The sequence below is a fragment of the Lycorma delicatula genome, chromosome 8, assembly GCF_047948215.1.
Source record: "Lycorma delicatula isolate Av1 chromosome 8, ASM4794821v1, whole genome shotgun sequence".
Classification (NCBI taxonomy): Eukaryota; Metazoa; Arthropoda; class Insecta; order Hemiptera; family Fulgoridae; genus Lycorma; species Lycorma delicatula.
Genome location: NC_134462.1, coordinates 135,480,685 through 135,503,195, shown reverse-complemented (window position 1 = coordinate 135,503,195; position 22,511 = coordinate 135,480,685). Strand labels below are relative to the sequence as shown.

Sequence of the window (22,511 nt, the reverse complement as noted above, 5' to 3'; positions counted from 1 at the left end):
TCTCTTCAGCCAGTCTTGCTTCTAGAAGAACCTTTTTTTGACTGTGCATTTTTATCTCTGCTGCATGGCAAATTTGTCCTGGAATCAAATATTCAAATTTGTATACCTTGTTTTCCTCAGTAAGGAATCAAAAATTGTTTTTTATGATTGAAGGTCTGATCTAATGAAATGATGTAAAAAAGTAGCCAATCCTGACAATGAGGAAATTGACTTCTTTCGAGTTCAATGAAAACAAATTCAAAAGTAAAACTTTGGAGATAATATGTTTTGTATGGATTGGTTTCCTGTAGCGCTTGTGAAACAGACCAACCCTAAAAAGTCTTTCCACTGTGCAAAATAAAATAAAATTATTATTATGGTTATACTTTTGAATATAATATAATAATAGAAAAATTATACTTGTTATGTCTTGTATTATTATTATTGTTATCAGGTTACACATAGATTCATGTTATTTAAGTTTATTATTACTTGTATGTATATTATGTTAACATTATGTGTAAATAAGTGTTTTATGTTAATTTAAATTAAAATAGTTTTTTTTCAAATATTTTTATAAAGTCAGATGCAAGATTGGGACAGAATAGTTTTTAAATATTAAAATACTACCTGCTGTTGTGGCAGTTTTGTGGACTACAGTAGTGTACTGAAAAAGAATCTTGCTTTAATATTTCAAGAAGAAAATGTAATCTGCATTAGTTATGGACACAGACAGTTAATAATAAAGTACATGTGAAATAGTAAATTTAAATAAATATATTTTCTGTTGTTTATTATAAAGAATTTAGTGTGTAATTAATACACAGATTATTCTATAAAAAAAATTAAATATATATATATCAAAAACAGTAAATCTTTTACTTGATTTGAGTACATTAATTATATTTTTGATGTTAAACAGTCATCATGTGTTGTAACATAACAGTTATTTATTATATGAGGGTGAATCAAATCAAAATGGTAATTTTGCTATTCTGTGCAGCAAGCAGTTCCAAGTTGTATGGTAGAGTGGGGGTTAATGTTCGATGTGTTAAAGAGGGGGAACCAGCTTGGTTAGCTCCTCCACTCTGTCCTGTCATCAGTACAGTCATGAGTGAGCAAGAGGTTCCGTCGATGTGGCACAACATATAATCATAAAGTTTTAATGAATGCGTTAAACCCATGGACATTTTAACTCGTTTAAAGGTACAGTTTTGGGGACGTGGCACTATCTTGGAATCGAGTGCATACGTGGGCCAAAAAATTTAAGAAAGTGTAGAAAACATAAATCATGATAGATGCCCAAGGTCAAGTCTCACAGATGACAATATCCGTGCCATTCGAGAGTTTATTGAAGGTGATGGCCAGTTCACTATCGAAGAAACTGCATCAGAAGTGGGTATCAGGTATGGGAGTGCTCAATCAATTATCACTGATCATCTTGGCTTTAGAAAAATTAGTGCTTGATGGGTTGCAAGGTTGTTGACTGAAAATCAAAAACAGATCATGTTGGAGATATACAAGACTTCTGAATTGATTTTGGCATGGGGATGATATTTTTGAAGGTCATCGTCACAAGTTTCAGACATGGGTCCATAATTACACTCCGGAGTAAAAAATGGCGAATAAGCAGTGGCTAAGGAAGGATGAGGCCTGCCCAGTGAAAGCTAAAACCCATCTGTTAGCCAGAAAGTTCTGGCAATGATTTTTTTTTACTCAAGGGGAGTTTTACTCATTGATTTTCTCCACAACCAACGAATGGTGAATGCAGCTTACTACTGCCAGCTACTACAGTCAACAAAAGCCACCTACCTAAACAAAAGATGGGATATATCCATCAGAGATGTTATCCTTCTCTGACAGTGCCAAGCTACACACTATGATTTTGACAAGGAATAAATTGGAAAAAATGCACTGGGAACCCTCAAACACCCTCCCTACAATCTACATTTGTCCCCTTGTAACTATTTTTTTTTTCACTATTGAAAGAATCACTTGTTGGGGAACGATTTAAAAACAATGAAGACGCTGAGGAGTGCGTGCACAGTTGGTTGACGATTCATCCTCAAACTTTTTATGAACAAGGAATATTCAAGCTTCCAAATCATTGGCAAAAGTGTGTAGATCATGCAGGGGACTATATAGGGACATGATGAAGGTATGAATTGTGTATATTATTAATCAATAAATTTATTAAAAAAGATTACCATTTAAATTTGATTCACCCTTGTAATATTATATAGTATATTGTTTGTGCCCTGCTTTTTCTGATGGAATGTGTTTAATTAATAATTGTATTTGTTTTCTTTCTTCAAATTATAATCAGAAGTTATTATTTATTTTTGGACGTCATATAATAATAATATGGAAAAATTATAATTATGTTTTGGATTATTATTATTGTGTTATGCATTGATTCATTTTACATTTACTGTTACTTGTGTGTATGTTAATTTATTGTTATTGTTTATATATGTTAACATTGTGTACATAAGTGTTTTGTGTTAAATGCATAATATACCAAGGCTTAAGCAGCTGTTCTGTTGTACTAAATAATTATTATTATTATTATTATTACAAAGGCTAAAAGATAAAGCCTGCTAGGCTAGAGAAAACAGATGCAGATACATAAAATGTACCTATTGCTTTATTTATCCAAACTAGTAGGCTTCAATTATTTTTGTAAGCCTGATACAAAGCAATACACTGTGAAAACCTTAAACACTATTATTTCATTAAATTACGACCAATATTATATAGATCCATGAGGCAAGAAGATGTAACTGAATGACTTCATACATACATACATACATATATATATATATATATATATATATATATATATTATTTTTCTAAAATCAATTTTTTCAAGACCCATATCACCCCCTGCACTAATAATAAAATTTAAATATATATAATTCAACTTAATTCACCCAAGAACAGATATAAGACAACTCTTACTTTATTTGTATATTTATATAATTCTTCACGGAAGTACTTTTGCGGAATCTCACATCATCAGTCACATATAATATTTATAAAATTACATATTAAACATAAAATTAAAGAATTAAAAGAATACAATTGCGATTATATATACAAGAGTATATGAAGTCATTATATAGAATAAAATAAAAACAAATATTGTATTATATTAAAATCTGATAAAACTAATACACCTGTTATCATGTACACTGAAAAATATAATATTTTAATGAAACAATATGTAATCGAACAAAATTTTAAAGAAATAAAAGACCCTACTAATAAATTTTTAAAAATAACAAAAAGTTTAATAGCAAAATATCAAACTGTTTTTAATTATAACAATAATTTAAGATAACATACTAGATTATACCCTCTTAAACTGGTCGCTAAAAAATTAACAGGTCTCATTGCATCCCAATGAGACCTTTCACTGATTTTAGCTCTACTCCATCTTATAGTATTTCCTAAATAATAGATAAAATCCTTGGGATAAAAATGAATTTATATTATACTATAACAAAAAAAAAAAAAAAACGGGTATGAATTTGTAAATAAATTTAAAACTTAACAATTGGCAAAAACACTAGGATGGTAAGTTATGATGTAAATAACATGTATCCTAGCATACCTATTGATAAAACAATTCGTATAATAAGAAATAAATTAATAAATAATCATGAAGAACCTAGATTTATTGATAACATTATCACTATTATAAGGAATATGTCAACAAAATTATTTTGAATTTAATGACAAGTGTTATAAACAGGAAAGTATTTTGCTATTATATCAGAGATATACTTACAAGATTTTTAGAATAAAATAGCTTATAGAATTATTCACACACAAAAGGTTTTATTAAGGACTTGTTATGTTGATGATGTTTTTGTTGTTTATGATCCAGTTATAAATAATGAACACCTCATAATTTTAAACTTAATTCATATTATAATGACTTAAAATTTACTTTTGAAATAGATATAAACAAAAAATACATTTTCTAAATGTTAGCAGTGAATTTAACAAAAATAATCAAATTGTAACTTTGGTACAAAGGAAACCTATAGCCAATAAAATAACAATTCATAGAAAATTCAAATCATTCTTGGTGTCATAATAAATTAATATGATTAACACATATAAAAAAACTTTTTTATTTTTATTTCTTTTTTTAATATGATTAATGGAAATGATTATCCATTATACACAAAAAAATAATAAAGAAAAATTAAACATGGAAAAAATTATCAAAACAAATTGCAATTCAAAATAGATATAGTTAATTGATAATATACATAAAAAACAAACATCAAAACTTAATAGTACAACAACTTTAAAATTACTAAATAACACACAGAAGATTGATAACGTTTACTTAAAATATTCATATACAAACAGTATTGCTAAAAATATAACCAAAGTTTACGACAAGGATAAATTTAAACCTGCATATAAAACTAACAACCATATAATAAAACACTTAAAAAACAACAAAAATACTGAGTTATACAATTTATGTGGGGTTTATATGACAAAGTGTAATGATTGTGAGGTTATTTATAAAGGTAAAAACCAATATATCATTTAAAGCCAGATTTCATGAACATTTTAGGCATTATAAAAATAAAAAATTGTACATTGTTACATATACATGTTACTAAATGTTATGTTTGTTTTTATTTTATATAATGACTTCATATACTCTTGTATATGTAATCGCAATTTTAATCTTTTAATTCTTTAATTTTGTGTTTAATATGTAATTTCATAAATATTATACAAGACTGATGATGCGGGATTCTGCAAAAGTACTTTTGTGAAAAATTATATAAATAAGGTTAGAGTTGTCTTATATCTATCAGTACTTGGATGGTTTAGTTAAATTATATATATTTAAATTTATATATATATAATCTGTTAAGTAAGAACAATTGTTTCATAAACAAATAATTTATTGAAATTCAAAATCCTTGTTTTTGTAATGAAAATTTTTTTTAACACAACACCCCAATGTCACCGATGCATTTTTGAATCGGCAGATGAACTTGACAATCCCCCTCATGTACATATAGATTTTAAAGTTTTGGTATACATAAAATTTAGAATTGAAGAACTCTGCTGCTGGTTGTTCCTTAAATCAGACACCGACAGTTTAAAGCAGCACGAGTACCGTGTTATTGTGGAGCAGACACAACTGTTCTTAAGAGGTCGCAATGACCTTTCTGCATCGATTTCTGTTTTAGGTAAATAATAAAAAAAAATAACTTTAAGTAACGACTAAAAATTTTAGCGATGACCAATGGCCATTCAGATCTTATCTTGTTTTAATATGCACATTTGCCTTTATCATTACACTTACGTACATTTCAATTATGTAAATGAATTTCAATAGAGAATTTTTTTCTCTTAAAAACTCATTCGCTGATCTCGCCTCCCGCTGTGCATGATGGACAATCAAAATTAATTAATGTTACGGAAAACTGGTATCGATGAAATGAAGAGCTTATACTTAACAGACACCTCAACTTGGTAATTTGGGAACTATTGTTACTTTAAAAACGATCCTCATACAATGTAAATGGTGAACGTCAGTACATCAATCAAAAAAATTTTACACAACCTTATCCTCCACGAAGAGCAATATTTGATCAGATACTGCTGGCGATTGAAGTATCAATCTCTGCATTTGCATCTACATTTATTTTTATATTTCAACAATTAAAGTGACAAATAGTAAAAAAAAAACTTATCTAATAGAATCAACTGAAACTGTCTGACGTTCAAGTTGGCATCCTTGAAATGGAGAATATTAATTTTTGAAAAAAAATTCCATTATTACCTCTTTTGTTTATTTTAAATGTCCAGTCGTTTGAAACGAATACATACAGTGGAAGAATAGCGCAAGCTGTGAAAGATTTTTATTTTCTTTAAGTGTGAAAACGAACAAAATTCTCTCGTGGATGCCAAAACAGTACGGTAAAAAGTGTATTAATGTGGAAATCTTTTAAGCGATTAAATAGTTTCAATCTGCCAGATTAAGCGTCACACATTTACATCGTAGCGGAAGACCGGTGTTAATTTCGACTGATGGTTTGCAAAATCACAGTAATGATTTTATTCGCAAGGGCAGTCACGATTATATTTGGGAAATTGCTGAAATTTATAATGCGAGTATCGGCAATGTTTTTTCTGCGATAAGTTGAATTACCGCAAAACATATTCAAGGTGAGTTCCGAGAGTCGACTCGGCAATAAAGACACCCGTTTCAAATTTGTACGCAAATGAAAGAACGGTTTTTAGTTGAAGGTATTGCTTCCTCAGATCAAATAACTTGTAATGAAATCTGAATTCATCATTTTGAACCGAAATCCAAACGTCAGAGTACGGAATAGAACGGTAACTTCCGAGTTTGCCAGTCACGAAATAATTTAAAACTTACACAGAAGCAGGTAAAATGATGCAAATGGTGCTTAAGGATTATAAAGGCCCAATATATTTCTTTTATTTAGAAGAACTACGTACATTATATTGCGAGTACTACTGGAAGCTAGAAAATAAAGTGAAATCCGCAGCGAGCAACGTCCTGGTTTCTCTCAAAAAGGTGTAATTCTTCAGTACGAAGAAGGTACGGTGCCTGCTGCCATACCACCAAAAAGGCGGGAAACTATTCAAGTCAGGTCAGGAGATGTTGACACATTCAAAAAAAATCAGAGAAAAACCAACAATAAATCGAACGAATACTGTACATAAAGTTAAACCAATACAAAAAAATTAGAATTATATAAAAATAACATTTCTTACAGGCCGATTTCGCACTATCAATGTTTTTTTTTTTCATTAGGTCCTCTCAAAAGGTTTTACGCGGCATCGATTCAACAACAGCGAGCGATACAAGAAAGACTCAGATACAAAGATGAATAATTCTTTATTACTGGAATAACAAAGTTCACAGAAAGATAATGCAACTGCCTAAAAGTAATTAGAGATTATATTGAAAGAAACTTTAGTGTTACTGTCATAAGTAATAACTTTTTATAGATATTTAATAATTACTGAATGACCTTCGCATTTCTATGTAATCTTTCGCTAAGATAGCGGATAACTTTTTTAACGAATGTATTCTTTTACAGACAGGTTGTATCAAATTTAATTTCAGAAATCAAGTCTAACCATATCTTTATGAATAATTATCAATAGGAAGATAGTGTTTTATTTATGCATTTACGTATATTTGTAAAATTATATCATCTACGAGAAATTATTATTTAAAATTACAGAAACTGATAAAATATAGCAAATAAAACTTTTGTTAAATATTACTTGCGTTTAGTAGTTTTTTATTTGTACATACCAGCAAACCTCAAGTCAAGATCGCAAACAAGATACTCTATTTGCCACAAGATGCCGTTATTTTTTCTACCGTAAAAAGTAACGTTAGATAACATTAATTTCGGCAGTTCTGCATAATTACTTCACCGACTGCGATGGAGTTATGCGGTGAAGACTTTACTGATAAAGGCTGTACTATGTGTAATAAATAAACTCCAAGAAATTTCCAATTAAATAGTGTTTTCTATGGACGTAGCACGTATCTGGCGTTGGTGCTTCCTATATACAAGCATCTCACTTCGCAAGCGTTCAGTGTGTTGCGTTACGTTTGCGATGTCTGGAATAACAAAATCGTTCAAATGATTTACAGTGAAATGTTGGAACCTCGTCAGATTAAGATCACCACAAATTGGCGGTTCATTTGAGTATCTTAAAACGTTCTACAAGTGAAGTTTTTATATTTTCCATCATACGTTTAACATATCCGCTTTAATTCCTGAGACTGAATATTTTATATTCAGGAAATAGCAATTTTTACTTCAGGTTCTTCAATGTTTCTTGACGATGGATCGCATTACTCTTCAAACAATTCCACGAGAAAAATTGCATGCTGTGAGAGGGATTGAAACAATAGTTTTACTGCATTCATCGATTGTTACATGCAGTGCAACCGGTTGCCTCATCCTGTTGAAACCAAGATAGAATTCAGGTCTCTCCGCTATTTTAGTAGAAGAAACAGCTTCAATCATTTAGACATATCGCTGTCATGATTATAACAGAATTCTCATCGCTGTCTTCAAAGAAATATGGAATGACTAATCTAGAGGGAGCTATTGAGCACAACACAGTGACTTTAGTACTGTACAGTGCTTCTTGGTTGTTTCATTAAGTTGTTAGATGCCCAAAACCGGAAGTTTTTTAATCGCGTATCCACATTAAGTGTAAATGCGATTCATAATTTATTAGCTTGCTGTGAATAATTGCTTCATTAAAAACAAAAGGATTGAAAAGTTGGCATTAAAAACTCTTACTGTTAACTTGATCACAGTCATTTAATACCTATGCAACCTGTAATGATGCATTTTAAATCTTTAAGAATACTAATCGGTTATTGATCTTAAGCCAAATGAAACCGAATGGTAACGGGAAGTCTGTTTGAGATTTGCAACATCTCAACTCTTATAGCATCTGTTTTAAAGGGTACGTACACTCTTTTTTTAACAGGAAATTTCTTAAACTCCTCTGTAAAAAATTAATGAGAAACCTACTCAGAAACTTCTGGAAAAACCAGCTTTTCAGAAGTTTTCATTGACATTTTAATGAGATGGGTTGATGACACTGCACCTTTATTACAAGTGATATTGAAATGGGATCGAAACAACTGTTCTGCAGGTGTAAACGATCGTCTTTTTTTTAATTTGTTGAACTGTAAAAGCATCTGTTCACCTTTCCAATGCTTCATAAAATCTAACTGCTGTAGGAAAAGACTTGTTACCGAATGTTACCAGAAATAAATATGTATGTCAATGCCTCATCCTTATTATACGCATAAAATTATTAAATATCTAACAACACTTGTGCATTAACTGGAATGCATACATTAACATACTTTACATATTAAAATAAAAGCCTGACTATAAGCAGTAATTACTAAATTTATTACTTAAATATCAAAACATTACTTTCAATTTGTTGAGTTTAGCAAGTGTAGGTTATGTTTGGTTTCTCTTTGCTAACCTAGTCTAAAAAATGTTAAATATACAAATTATGTATGTTATACTCAAACATATTAATCAACATAACCGGTAATTATGCATAATCACTGGATTAATCAAATTTACATAAATATATAACAGCAGTATATGCAATAAAAATATGCATGCTGCAATTTTTTCTCCAAAAGGGCTATCAGAGCTAATTAAAAACTCATTCTTTAACTTGAGTGAACAATTAACACTGCTGTTACAGATATACATCTTAAAAAAAGGTTAGGCAACCCTTAAGTTAGTAACTGTAAGAAATCAATCTTAAATAAAATTCAATGGAAATTTATTTTTTTTTTTACATAGGAAATTTGATATTTCTTAAGTGAATATTTTTTTTATACGTTAAATATAAAATTTGTGTCATCTTTGTTTCATCTGTCTTTGAGACGATTACAAAAACTTGATTTTGTTATTTTATGCAATGCCAGTACAAATAAATATAAGAATGCACATTCATTGTATCTTTGGGTGACAGTTCATTTACTCTGTCTGACATAATATTTAATGCAATGGCTACAATTTAATTTGCATATAATTGGATCGATATGTTTGTCAGCGTTTTAAAAATTTGTTGGATGATCTTGTTGTGTTTATCTGTAGTTTTGAAAACAACTTAATAAAAAGCAATTAAAGTTCAATAAATGCAATTAATTCCTAAAAATGCTAGCAATCTTTTTATAAAACAATGGGTATTTATATTTTACATCGCATTAAGTGCATTTTTATATTGTTGTGCTAGTGTTTTACTGTACTGAGCTTTTTGGTGCAACTGTCAACTGACAAAAGACTGTATTGTATTAAGTAGTGTAACACATATAATAAAGCTGCATCTGTGGGCTAGGTAGGGCAGGTAAAAATGTAGCGAAAATGTATATAAGTAATAGTGTGTTTACTATTTATTTTAAAGATAAATATTTTTTTAATATATTTTCAATAAAGTAAGGTCAGGAAAACTAAATCATTTCTTTTGTTCATATTTGCAGTGATATGTATAATAGCATAATATATTGATGGAAGTAAGGAATATGTGATAATACCTTATGTTTCCTTTATAAAAGAGTATACCGAGTCATCAACAACGCGATACAAATATTTTATTTTGCGTCTTGATTGTGAATTGTAAACGGAAATCCAGAATTTTCCTTCCTTCTGTTAGTCTTTCAAATTCATCTTCATTATTAAATACCTTTCTTGTTTATCTTTGGCAGAAGACTTAATAATATAATTCTATTTTCTTTGATGGAACATACAGATTTCAAACGCAAACTATAACTAAAATTGCTACTTTTTCTTTTACAAAATGATATAAATGCATCAGAATTTTCTAATTTCAAGTCTTATATTCAGATCTATAATAGCTTGCCAGGTTGTAATGTAAATATACATATATGAACAATAACAATTTTGCACTCATGGATACGAAACGTGATTAGTATGACTGAATGAAAGACTAAGAAATAAAACACTCGGCACAGCAAATGGCAAGTACTAGAAGACTGACTATGAAACTGTGATTGAGAACTTTGCTTCTATAATCATATGAAACATAACAAATAGGATAGTTGATGACTGTGTGTCCATGTAAATAATACTTTTACAACTATGTAGGGTATGGACAGTCTTATTCGAATGGGAGAGTCGGGAAATTTTTTCTCCCTTTCACTTGAGTTCTGAGAATGTGGTGGGCGAAGTAACAGTGTGCGTTTGCCACAGAGGCTTACTTTTTCTAATGGTCGCTCGATCATCGCCATGCAGCGAGCTTTCCGTGCACAGTTCAAAATTGTCACTTGAGCTCGTGTTCCTGATTAGCAATTGATTGTTACGTGGGCAAACACATTCATGACAACTGGCAGTGTTGAAAAGAGAAGATCAGGGGAACGGTCCATGAGATCACCCCAAAACATTGAGGCAGAAAGGCAGTCTTTTTTGCAATCTTCTTGGCGCTCAACACACAAGCATGCAGCTGCCTTTTCTTTTGCCAAGGCTTGATGAAATGGATGTTGGGAATGTGTAATTTCAGCAGGATGGAGCCACAGCACAAATGACGCGAACTGCAATGCGTGTTTTGCGGGAAAATTTCCCTGGGTACCTGATCTCTTTGAGGGGCAATCTTCTGTGGCTGGCGTGCCCACCCAATTTAGACCCTTGTGACTATTTTTTGTTGGGGTATCTGAAATCCCTGGTGTACACCCATCGTCCGAGGACCCTTGCTGAACTGAAGGAGAATATTCTCCAAGCAATAGCCAACATACCCCTTGCTACGCTGGAAAGAGTCGACCGACATTTCTGAATTATGGTAAATCAGTGTATCGCCGATGAAGGGGGCACCACTTGTTGGATACAATTTTCAAAACAGTGTAAAAGTAAACTTCCAATGCAGTAGCATATGGTGATAAAATAATTACGATACCTGTAACATCTTTGTTTTTATTGACCCTTCAACTCAGTAAATTATGCTGCCACACCCTTTACAAGAATATTTTGAACAGTTAGGATTCTGCAAATAGGGAAACCCGCATATCTGTTTTGAAATTAATGTAATTTTGTTTTACATTATTTAATATGTTTATTATTTTTAAAATTAATAATTTATGACATTTTGAATCTGGTTTTAAGAATGGAGATTATTTCTACTACTGAAGATTTGGTGTATATATATATATATATATATATATATATATAAAACACCAAAAGCATATCAAGGAAAATGGTAAGTGAAATGTTTCCTATTCTGTTCAATTCTTCAGTTAACAAAATTTAATACTCCACATTAACATTCAAAGCCTAAAATACAATTGAAATTTAGCCCTACAAATGTTTTCAGTCTGTTTATCCTAGTAGTTGGACAATCATGTGAACTTTCAGTAAAAGAAATCTTAATTAACGATTAATACCTTTTGGATCTTGAATGCTTTACATGTGTCATGTAGCCATAAAAAAGATTGGGACAGTTAGTATATAGCAATAAATTTTAAGAGTGTACACTCTATTCATACTCTTCACATGAGTCACATTAATCAACATTCAGATACATTCTATGGTGATAAGCTTGTTTATTGAGGCCTATAACAGATTCAAATTTTTCCAGACTTGAAAGAATATTCTTTTATTTTTTTAAAAATAAACAAAGAACTGAATTTAGGTTATAATCCAAATAAAATAAGAGATAAAATAGCACAATGATCGATTAACAAGAATTCAGTAAATAAACATTTTTTATGTGTGGTGTAAAGCAAATTGAAGCAACATTAAGGAGGTAAAATGGGACCCCACAGACAACATAAAATTAACTAAGAGTGAGTAAAACTCCACCAGTCAGAATGATAAAAGCTATGCTATCTGACAAAATAGTAGTAATTCTTTTTTTGTAAAGCTTCTATCAAGCAGTCACTTATTTAAGTTTCTACAGCTTAAACTTGCTCTGAAATACAGATTCCTCTTACACAAACTATGTAGCGGTATACGAGTATAGACACATTCAACAATCTGCCAATCTACATTCCATAAAAACAGAGCACAGAATATTGAATATGAGTATATAACCTATAATATAAATTAATATGATCAACTGTAATTATGTTATGAAATGTCAACTTACTTAGGAACTCTGATAGAGAATTCTTGTATGGCAGGAGTGCCAGAAGAACCCTACAAAAAAAAAAAAAAACAACAATAAAGTAAAATAATATATATTACATTTACATCTAAAACTACTACATTAAATATAAAAAAATAAATTTATAACCTTAAACAAAAATCAAAGTAAAATGAGACTGATGAATGGTTTATTACTAAACACAAAATTTATATCTAACATGACACATTTATATCTAACTTTTCTGACTGTAATTTGGGTGCTGATTTCAAGTATGCTATTGAAATTATGTTATTACATAAAGGTTTTATGTAAATTGTAAATTTGAATAATTTTGTTACAATAAACTCATCTTGATTAACTACTGGTTACAATTAAGAATAGTTTCTATATTTTTACTTTTAAGGAATATATATGCATGCTTAAGAAAAAAATATATATGTATATACTGTATAATGATAAATAGACATGTACAAACATGTCTGTAAGATGTCATCTGTTGTTGCTTACTGCAGTGATTAAAATTTTATTCAGTCTAGCTTCACTAGCCTATACTGTTTGTGTTTCATAAAGTTATTAGTGTTTTGTTATTTTCATAATTCTTTATAATACAAAAGTGATTTTTCTCATTTTTATTTGCTACAACATGGCTTATGCAAAACTTCCTGGATGTTCAAATCACCCAGACAATTTTTGTTATGTCTGCGATAAATTTATGCCTCAAAGAAAGAAAAGATGTAGTCCATCGGAATTGATAAAAACAGCTTATAAATTTTATTTTCATTGTGCACTTCGGGAGCAGGTCAAAATGTGGGGGCCTAATGTTATTTGCGTATCATGCTTAGTAATTCTAACCGAATGGTTGAAGGAGAAACGACGAGCGATGCAGTTTGCTGTACCAATGGTTTGGTGTGAACCTAAAGGACCGCTTTACTGACTGCTACTTTTGCATGACAAATATATTTGATTTTCATTCAAAAATATAAAGTTTGTAAAATATGCAGATGTAGCCTCAGCTCTAAAGCCAGTGACCACATGGAGAGGAGTCACCTGAATCTGTACCATCATTGCTAAGCATATGATTGCAAAACCATATGAAGCATATGATTTGGAGGATTTTGAAGAATTTCTTTCTGCATCTGATAAGAAATCTCCTCATTTAATTCGGCAACATGATAGTTCACAATTAAAAGTTGAATCAAAGTGGCAAGCCGAACTTCTGGGGGTCTAGACTGCAACAATGAAATCTTCTAGCAGAAAAAAAGTTACTATGTTTAGAACATGAAATAAAGCTCTTTCAAATTATTTTACTATGAAAAATTTATTGTGTGTTTGTATTGATGTCGATGACTTGATGAAGCTTGGACTTCAGCATATTCCTGAAGAATTGACTACTAAAGTTAGCATGAAAGTAATTTTATTGCATAATGGTAACAAACAGTCATCCATTACATTATCTCAAGCAGTCAACATGAAAGAAACGTATGAAACTACGGCATCAATACCAGAAGCGATAAAATATAAAAAGCATAGGTGGCAAGTCTACAGTGAACTGAAAGTTGTTTCATTACTTCTTGGTATAAAAGGTAAGTTTACGAAATATTGCTGTGTTTGTGCTTTGTCTTTGGGACAGTTGATACATAGTCATACCAAGAACTGGCCATTGCAGCACAACTTTGTGGCTGGCAAAAAAAATGTAAAGCATTTATCATCAATTGAAACTGGTAAAATCATACTGCTGCCACTTTACATAAAACTCAAGACTCATGAAAAATTTTGTGAAGGCACTAGACAAAGGTCAACCACGATATAATCATTTAAAAATAAGTTTTCTTAAAGTGAGCGATGGTAAGCTGAGAGTATATTTATCGGTCCACAAATCAAGGATCTGCTTAAGGACTCAACTTTTGACAACAAACTTAGTGAATGCGAATTAGCTGCATGGAAATCCTTCAAAGATGTTGTAGGTGGTTTTGTAGGCAACAGAAAAGATGAAAACTACAACCATTTAAGATGTAGAATGACATTATAGATTCAATACCTACACTCCCACCAACACTTTTTTCCCAAAATTTGAGTAAGGGGAGCATTTCCATCAGGGTATTCTGACCATGCAGCATCAGCACGACGGAAGATGGGATCGTGGAATGATGGATGACTATTGTTGATTTTTGTTTAGAGAAACTTATATTCTTTTATTTTTTGATCAAACACTGAACAAGAGAAAAAGTTTGTAAACACATTTTAAAACTTAGTAAGGAAATTCCAGTGATTTAAACTTTTAAAAACTGTTATTTAAAAATATTTCCAATGATTTAGGCTTTTAGAAATTGTTATTTCAAAATTGTATTAATGTATTTCAATCTATCTGTGTTTAAATAAATAAAGATTTTGTAGATTTAACCAAATTTTAAATGAATACACATAAATAATAATTTTTTAGAAATATTGATTTCACATTGTTTATGCATTTATTGGTAAATAAATTGTATGAATCTAAAAAAAACATGATATATTAAACAAACTCTAATAGTTTTGAATTCAGAACCTCAAAATTAGTTAAAATCATTAGTTACAATTCCAGATACATGAAAACCATTTTTTTTTTTGTCGACTAGTGTATCAATGCTGTACTGTTAACACTACTCCCATCACATTACTACTTTTCAGCCTTAGCTGGTACAACTCATTGTATTTGACAGATTTTAATCCTTATGTTGCTCCAACCAGTGGTCATAATAATCACTGACGAAGGATACCGCCCACCCACGTTCACGAGCTGGAGTAACAGGAGCCTGGACCCTGATGTTTTTGCAGAGGAGCTCAACTTCAGTGGAATATGTGAAGTAAACACGACAGAAGAGAAAGTATCTCGACTTTTGAGCTCACTCGAGGCAGCATGCTCTGTTACCACGAAGATATTCCAGGAAGGGTCCCGTCAGTTTATTGGTGGACCGCCGAGATATCCAAAGAAAGACATGTCACAGGGCGAAGAGACATGTGACCTGGACGCATCTCCCAGCCTTCAGGGATATTTATATGGCCGAATATCGGAATTGCAGGAAGGGCCTCGTCATAACTGTTCGAGATACGAAGAAAACGTCCTAGAGCAAACGTCCTATTGCAGAAATAGAAACTGACCCGTTGGGAAGGCCATTTACTCTACTGGTAAGGTGAGCCCTAAGGCCCAGAGTTCCACTCACGCAGGGTGTTCGGGAAGTCCGGAAAATAATAGAAGAACTCTTTCCTGGCGGCGAGGAATAAACGACTGATGACAGAGGCGACGACGGCAACCCGGCTCTCTTCACCCAAGATGAAATTCTGGAGGCAACATCACTTTTGCCTTCGGCTAGTTGTGGAAAAATCCGTCACCAGGGGAAGCCCGCAGGGCTCAGTTCTCGGTCCCTTACTATGAAACCTGGCATTCGACGGATTTTTGGGACTGACATTCCCGGAAGGGGTCACGGCCCAGGCTTTCGCCGATGACTGTCTCCTGTTAGTTTGTGGTAATTCACGACCGTAGCTAGAAGACCGAGCGCAGAAGGCTTTGTCAACCGCCGATGGCTGAATGGACATTAAAAATTTAAGGATTTCTGTGCCCAAGACGAAGTTTATGGTTCTCAAGGGTGCAAACAAATTATCATAGAGTCGTAACCCCCGTATTAAGTATAAAGACTGTGTAATCAGTTACGTTCGTGTTCATAAGTACCTAGGGGTCTTGTTTGATGAGAAGTTGCTGTTTAGCAACCACATTAGGAAAGTAGCAGCGGACGCCTTCTCTGTGATGCACAAGCTTAGGAGGATTGCTCGAAAGGATTACGGACTGTCGGGCCGACATTTTTACATGGCGTACCAAGGTGTCTTCGAAAGTATGACCTCTTACGCGGCGTCCGTTTGGGCGCAGAGGTTGGAAAGGAATCGAGCACTTATTCAAAATTTAAAGAGTGCCCAGCGCAGAGTCTTAATTGTATGCACTGTTGTTTTTATACAACCTCCTACGAGGCTAACACCGTATTGGGAAAGGCTCTCCAAATCGATTTCGTGGTGAAAGTTCGGGCAGACATGTGGAAATTGTGAAGAGGCAGGGAGCCCTAGGTATTTGGGATGCGGTTTCGAGCCGGGCCTGAACCGGAGCAGAACCGTGATCTCAATGCACCGGTTCTAAATTTCGAACAGTTGCCCAACTCCCGCCTGCGGAGGAGGCTTTACAGCCTCGCGATGGAAGCATGGCAGCAAGAACGGCACGCCACGACTAAGGGAAGGTCCTTGTATAGATTTATACAGGATCTGGGGGGATGGTATGCCTCTCCTTCGTTTTTAAGGGCAATGGGAGCTCGAGTGCTCTCCAACCATGTAAACATAAACCAATATTTGTTTCTCGTTCCACCTGGCAGCTGTGCGTCTGCGGGGAGGTCCAATCGAACGAACACATGATGTTCGATTGCCCAGCTCTGTGGGCGGAGGGGAGGGGCAGAACTCAGGCCACCCCGGCACTTAGAGGTCAAGGGGAAAATTGGCCACTCAAAAGCGCCGACTCAATGTAGCGAGAGCCGCATTGTCGGACCGTGTAGGAGTTCCTTAATGCGGTTGCTTTATTCAACCGACATCAGTAGTTTACCTAAGGGAAAAGACTCCTACCGCGCTGCTGTAGAAGCTAACCGAGATATGGCTGGCTATCAACCAGATTAAGGCTTCAAGCGCTTTAATGGTGGACAGATACTTGACAGATACCCTAGACATGAATGGTACCACACTTATTCCGTTCACACTTTTAGGTTAGCTCTAGGAGCTAGTTAGGAAACAGGTCGCTAAACTGCTTCGAGGCTCAGTAGCCGTTTGTGGCACAGGTATTCAGTCTTATGCTTTAGAGCGACCGAATGGGGTGGTGGCGGGAGAAATACCAAGCCCGGACTGACTGCCAAATTTGATTGTCAACGTGGCGGTTCGAGCACAGTTGGAGGCTTTCTTGGAGGTGTATAACGCGTACCTTCGGGAAGGCATCTTTCCCGAGAAATGGAAGCGCCAGCGGCTGGTACTTGTGCCAAAACTGGGAAGGGATCCGGCGTTCCCTCTTACCGGCCGCTGGCTAAGATAGAAGGAATGGCCAAGGTACTGGTGCGCATGCTACACCATAGAATATCCACGGCTGTGGAGGCGGAGGTTGGCTCTCTACGAGTCAGTAAGGCTTTTGCAGGGGAAGGTCCGCCCTCGAGGTGGCCGAGAGAATCATGAGAAGCAGTCGGCGGAGTAAATGCATTTCTCCCGTCGCCACAATGCAGACACTGGAAGATCACGGGACACATGCACTTACGGCGCATGTGTATCCGATTTTACCTTTCAGCACGCAGGATCGAGTGCAGGGGGTGATTAGTTGAACAGAGCCTGTGCAGAAGTGTGCCCCAGGGATCGGTCCTTGAGCCGATCCTTTGGAACCTGACGTATGATGGGATATTCCGAGTCGCCTTTTCACAGGGAGTGACCATGGTAGGATATGCGGACGACCTCGCCCTGGTGGTCGAGGCTACCACTCGGCGAGACGCCACTGAGAAAATAAGTGATGCATTCGTGATGATAAATATATGGATGATGGTTGTGGGGTTGTCATTCGCTCCAGACACTGAGGTGGTTGCAAACTCCAGAACAAGGAGGAGACTGAAACTGAAACTAAAGGTGGAGAATAGAAGGAATGATTCAAAACCAGCAATAAAACATTTAGGAATATGGATTGATTCCAAATGAAATTTGGCATTCATGCCATAGAAACCGCCAACAAATCAGAGGATGATGAGATTAATTACTGCCCTCCTATCAAACACTGGAGGACTGATTCAGTATTACAGGAGGTTACTGGCCGGAGTCACATTATCCCAACATGCTTTATGGGGGCTGAGCTATGGGCCAACATGACAAAACACAAAAAATTTAAAAGGAAGCTATGTAGAAAAATGCTGCTCGGGAATTATAGCAGCGTACCAGACAGTCTCGAAGGAAGCGGCGGAGATCATGCCAATAGATCTAGTCATACAACAAAGGAGGAGACTCTGGCGACCTTTGCCACATTTGATCAAAAAATGCCTAACATCGTAGATTGAAGAGGAGCTACTTGAGGTGTGGCAGGTGCGCTGGGACCAGGGTACAAAGGGCCGCGGAACCCATCCTCTTATTGGTGAAATTAGAAGTTGGAACAGGAGAGCACATGGCTTGCTGGGATACAGTTTAACACAGTTCATCGTGAGCCATGGAAGTTACAGGTCATACTTTCACAGATTTGGCCTAGATTATGCGAACCTATGCCCTGATTATGACGAAGAGGAGACTCCATATCACATCCATTTTTTGCTGTCCACGGTTTGGAGGTGAGCATGAGAAGATGCTGGATGCTTTGAGCCTGGAAGACATGTTCCGTCCTGAGGGTATACAAGGCATCATGCTAAAGGGAGCCCATGAATGGAGGGCAGTAGAAAACTTTGTCAAGAAGGTAATAGACAAGTTACACGCCTGTGAAGAGTCTTATCAGGTAATAAGACGTCAGAGGGTGCCAGGTCAGACAAGCCAGTGAGTGAGCGCCTACAGGGTCCACTGAGTGTTGTCCTGGCATAGTCAGATAATAGGCATTCCGCATACTGGCACCTGATGATGTTACTCTCCCCTTTCCGATGCAATGGTCTGTAGAGTGGTTTCAGGAAGGTAGGAGAAAAAAATGCATTGAGGGTCATAATTATTGGATATGGGTAAGTTATTAATGGAGAGATAACCCAGACATTAAAATTTACTTTACTCAAACAATATATCCCAAAAGTGGATGCTACACATATGTAGAATATTTGCGGGGCTCTGTTTAATAACAGAGAAAAAGCACTGCGGCATAGCACAAAACCATGTAGAATCTTATTGAGCAGAATTCATCTTTCAGACTCGACAGTCACTCACTACTATTTTACGTTGCAATGCTGAATCTTCATCACTTGCCATCCAGCAGCAAAATAAGAAAACTTTTAAAATTGTTAATTATTTAGAAAGATAAAGCACTTTCAAAAATCACTAATCTTGGCACAAGAAAAATGTAATTATAACTAATAAGAAAAAAGTGTCGCTCTACCATATTTTTATTGTAATAGTAATTAATAATGATGAATTTTTTTTTACTTTTTCTTGAAGTATCAGTAGGGAACAAAAGTCAATTATGACACAAACAGTGTTCAAATTAGTAAATTTTAATATATTTTATTCTAATGGAATTGACACAGATGTAGTGTACAAATAGCCTCAATATGATGACTTTCACTCGATTACCATAAAATGGTATTCTTTCCATAAAATTGACTCTTCTCATTCATATAAGTGCAATATTAGTTTAAAGTTAAGAACCAGATTTGACTAAGAATAACCTCAAATTGCACATTATTTATAGAAAAGGAAATTTGTATTGCTGATGTTTTAAGGTACTTCTAAGCAATCATTTGATCAACTTCAATTTATCGTAGCAGATTTGCTTAGGATCAGAAAAACAATATCTAAATGTTGGAAAGATTTGGAGAGCAAGGTCAAAGTCCATGCTGCATTATCAGTACTCTAGTCAATTAGCTATCAGTTTTGTGAGTTACTGAAGTCCATGCTGCATTATCAGTACTCTAGTCAATTAGCTATCAGTTTTGTGAGTTACTGAGACCTATTCAATTGCTAATCTGTCCTGTGGAGAGGTTAAGGTTAGACTTTTGTGGAGGGATAAATTATCAAGCTACGGCAATACTTAACACCATTATATACGGCAATTGGCCGAATTTATGTTTTAACGGAAATATAGTCACAACAGAAAGAGACTACACCACATGTTCTGTTCTATTAGTCATGTGTACAATGAATAATCACCTTATGAAGAGCACCGTCAATGATTTTCAACAAGTGATTCACAATCTAACTGTGATGACTATTAAAGTCAGTTTGTAGATTATTCCTTTCTCCCTAAAACTCTAACCTTAACTGTGACTCTAATCTAATCCTAACCTCTCTTCACAGAATGGATTATCATCTGAACACATCACTATAACTCACAAAACTGATTGCTAATTGACTAGATTACTGAAAATGCGGCATGGACTTTGACCTTGCACAAATCACCTACTGTCAAAACCTACTTTCCAATATTTAAATATTGTGTTTTCCTGATCCTAAGCATATTAACTGTGGTATATTAGAGTATGAAAAAAATTTAAGTTGATCAAGTAATTGCTCAAAATTATGTTTTAAAAATCATGGGCGAGGATTTCAATAGTTATGGGTCCATGGGACACATTTTCTTTATCGCAACTTACACAGATGTAGAAAAAATTGTAATTTTCTAGAAAGAAAAAAAATTAAATTATGGGTCCGGTTAACCTTTCAAGCTAACAAATATTGTTTTAGCTCCTATAAAGGGGAAGCTATACTTGGGATGGGAAGCTGGTCTTCCCTTCCCAAGTATAGTGGACAAGTATTCACATTACTCATCAGTAATGTTTGTACATTTTAAAATTTTAATAGGCATAGTAATATTTTCATTTTTGTCTTTAATATTCTAAATGGAGTTAAAAGGGAATACTATGTTTAATTGAAAATGGTACCACAGTTATGCCAGGAAAGCTAGATAAGCTGCTAGAGTAATATAGAAGGGTTGGACTGTAGTAATGTAGGACACAAGTGCAATGTGGGACACTGTTTCCTTAATGGCTTAAAATGAGTCAATCAAGTTTGGGTAAGATTTTTGTCTACGTGTGTTTGTGAACTGACATACTACCCAGTCAATGTTTTTAAAATCAGGGATTTATCATCATCAGGATATTCTTTTTTTTCATCAAGGATTTATCATCATCAGGGGGGTTAATTTTTTTTAATACAAAGATTTACTTGACCGGTTAAGGTGACATGTTAAGATGTCACCTTTAAGAGTAAAGGTGACACATACTAAAAAAAAGTGATGGTTTGTATGCGCATCAATATTATAACAATGATGTAGTATTTAATATGCAAGATTAAAATTCAGTTATGTTCACTTTTCAAAGATTAACAGTAATTTGTACAAAATTATACTGTTGTTATTTAAATTTTACACATCAAAATCATAATTATAAACGAACATAAAGGTTTTCCTGTAATAAATCATGTGCAAATGGTGGTCTCCACAAAACTCCATGTATAGCATTGCAAATGCCTAAGTTTGACTGTTTCTACTGTTAAAATATTGTATACATTACAGACAAAAATAATTGTATAATTTCGATCAGTTCAACTTAAAATTGTTGAGAATATGGAACTAGATCAAATATACAACGGAAATTATCTCGCAGAGTAATAAAACAAATTATACTAAGTAGCCCCTCAAATTAGGTTATATTACACTTATTACCTGTACGTTACTCATGATGAATTGTTACTACACTATTTAATTAGTGATGTAAGAATTTAAGGGAAATTAATTCGATATAAAATTGTTTACTTCATTGTTAAACGAGTTTAACAGAAGAAAACCAAACCACACAGCTACACCAACTACAAACATACGAACACATCAACTGCATACAAGAACAAAATAATAAACTACTTAATAATCTAAACCAACTAGCGCCTTTCGTGGATGGCATAGATAACTAATTTTTAATAGCGGCAAATAATCAAAGGCGTTCAAGAAAACTTGTTTCTGCAGCTATACGCCTCATAAATTAATTTTCCTCTAATTTTTTCCCACTCAAAATTAAAACTTATGGCAAAATAAATTCTTTTTAACTTTTAATTAAAAAAACTTCGATGTTTTGTCTAAAATTAACTTTTACAAAAATAAAAATAATTTTTTAATTACGTTTTAAATTGTACATTTGTGT

The 22,511-nt window shown here is 33.8% G+C and overlaps 1 protein-coding gene across 2 annotated transcripts in view; it reads right to left on the bottom strand.

Annotated features, from left to right (window-relative positions):
• The window catches only part of LOC142328825 (general transcription factor IIF subunit 1-like), a 52,918-nt gene extending 30,693 nt beyond the window's left edge, over window positions 1-22,225 (bottom strand). For both annotated transcript variants that reach the window (XM_075372894.1, XM_075372895.1), the window contains exons 1-2: window positions 22,040-22,225; window positions 12,661-12,710 (exon numbers count right to left, since the gene is read on the bottom strand). In XM_075372894.1, the coding sequence (XP_075229009.1) occupies window positions 12,661-12,710; window positions 22,040-22,054 (65 nt within the window). In that variant the 5' untranslated portion in view covers window positions 22,055-22,225. The remainder of the gene's footprint in view (window positions 1-12,660; window positions 12,711-22,039) is intronic.
• Between the last annotated feature and the right edge of the window lie 286 nt (window positions 22,226-22,511).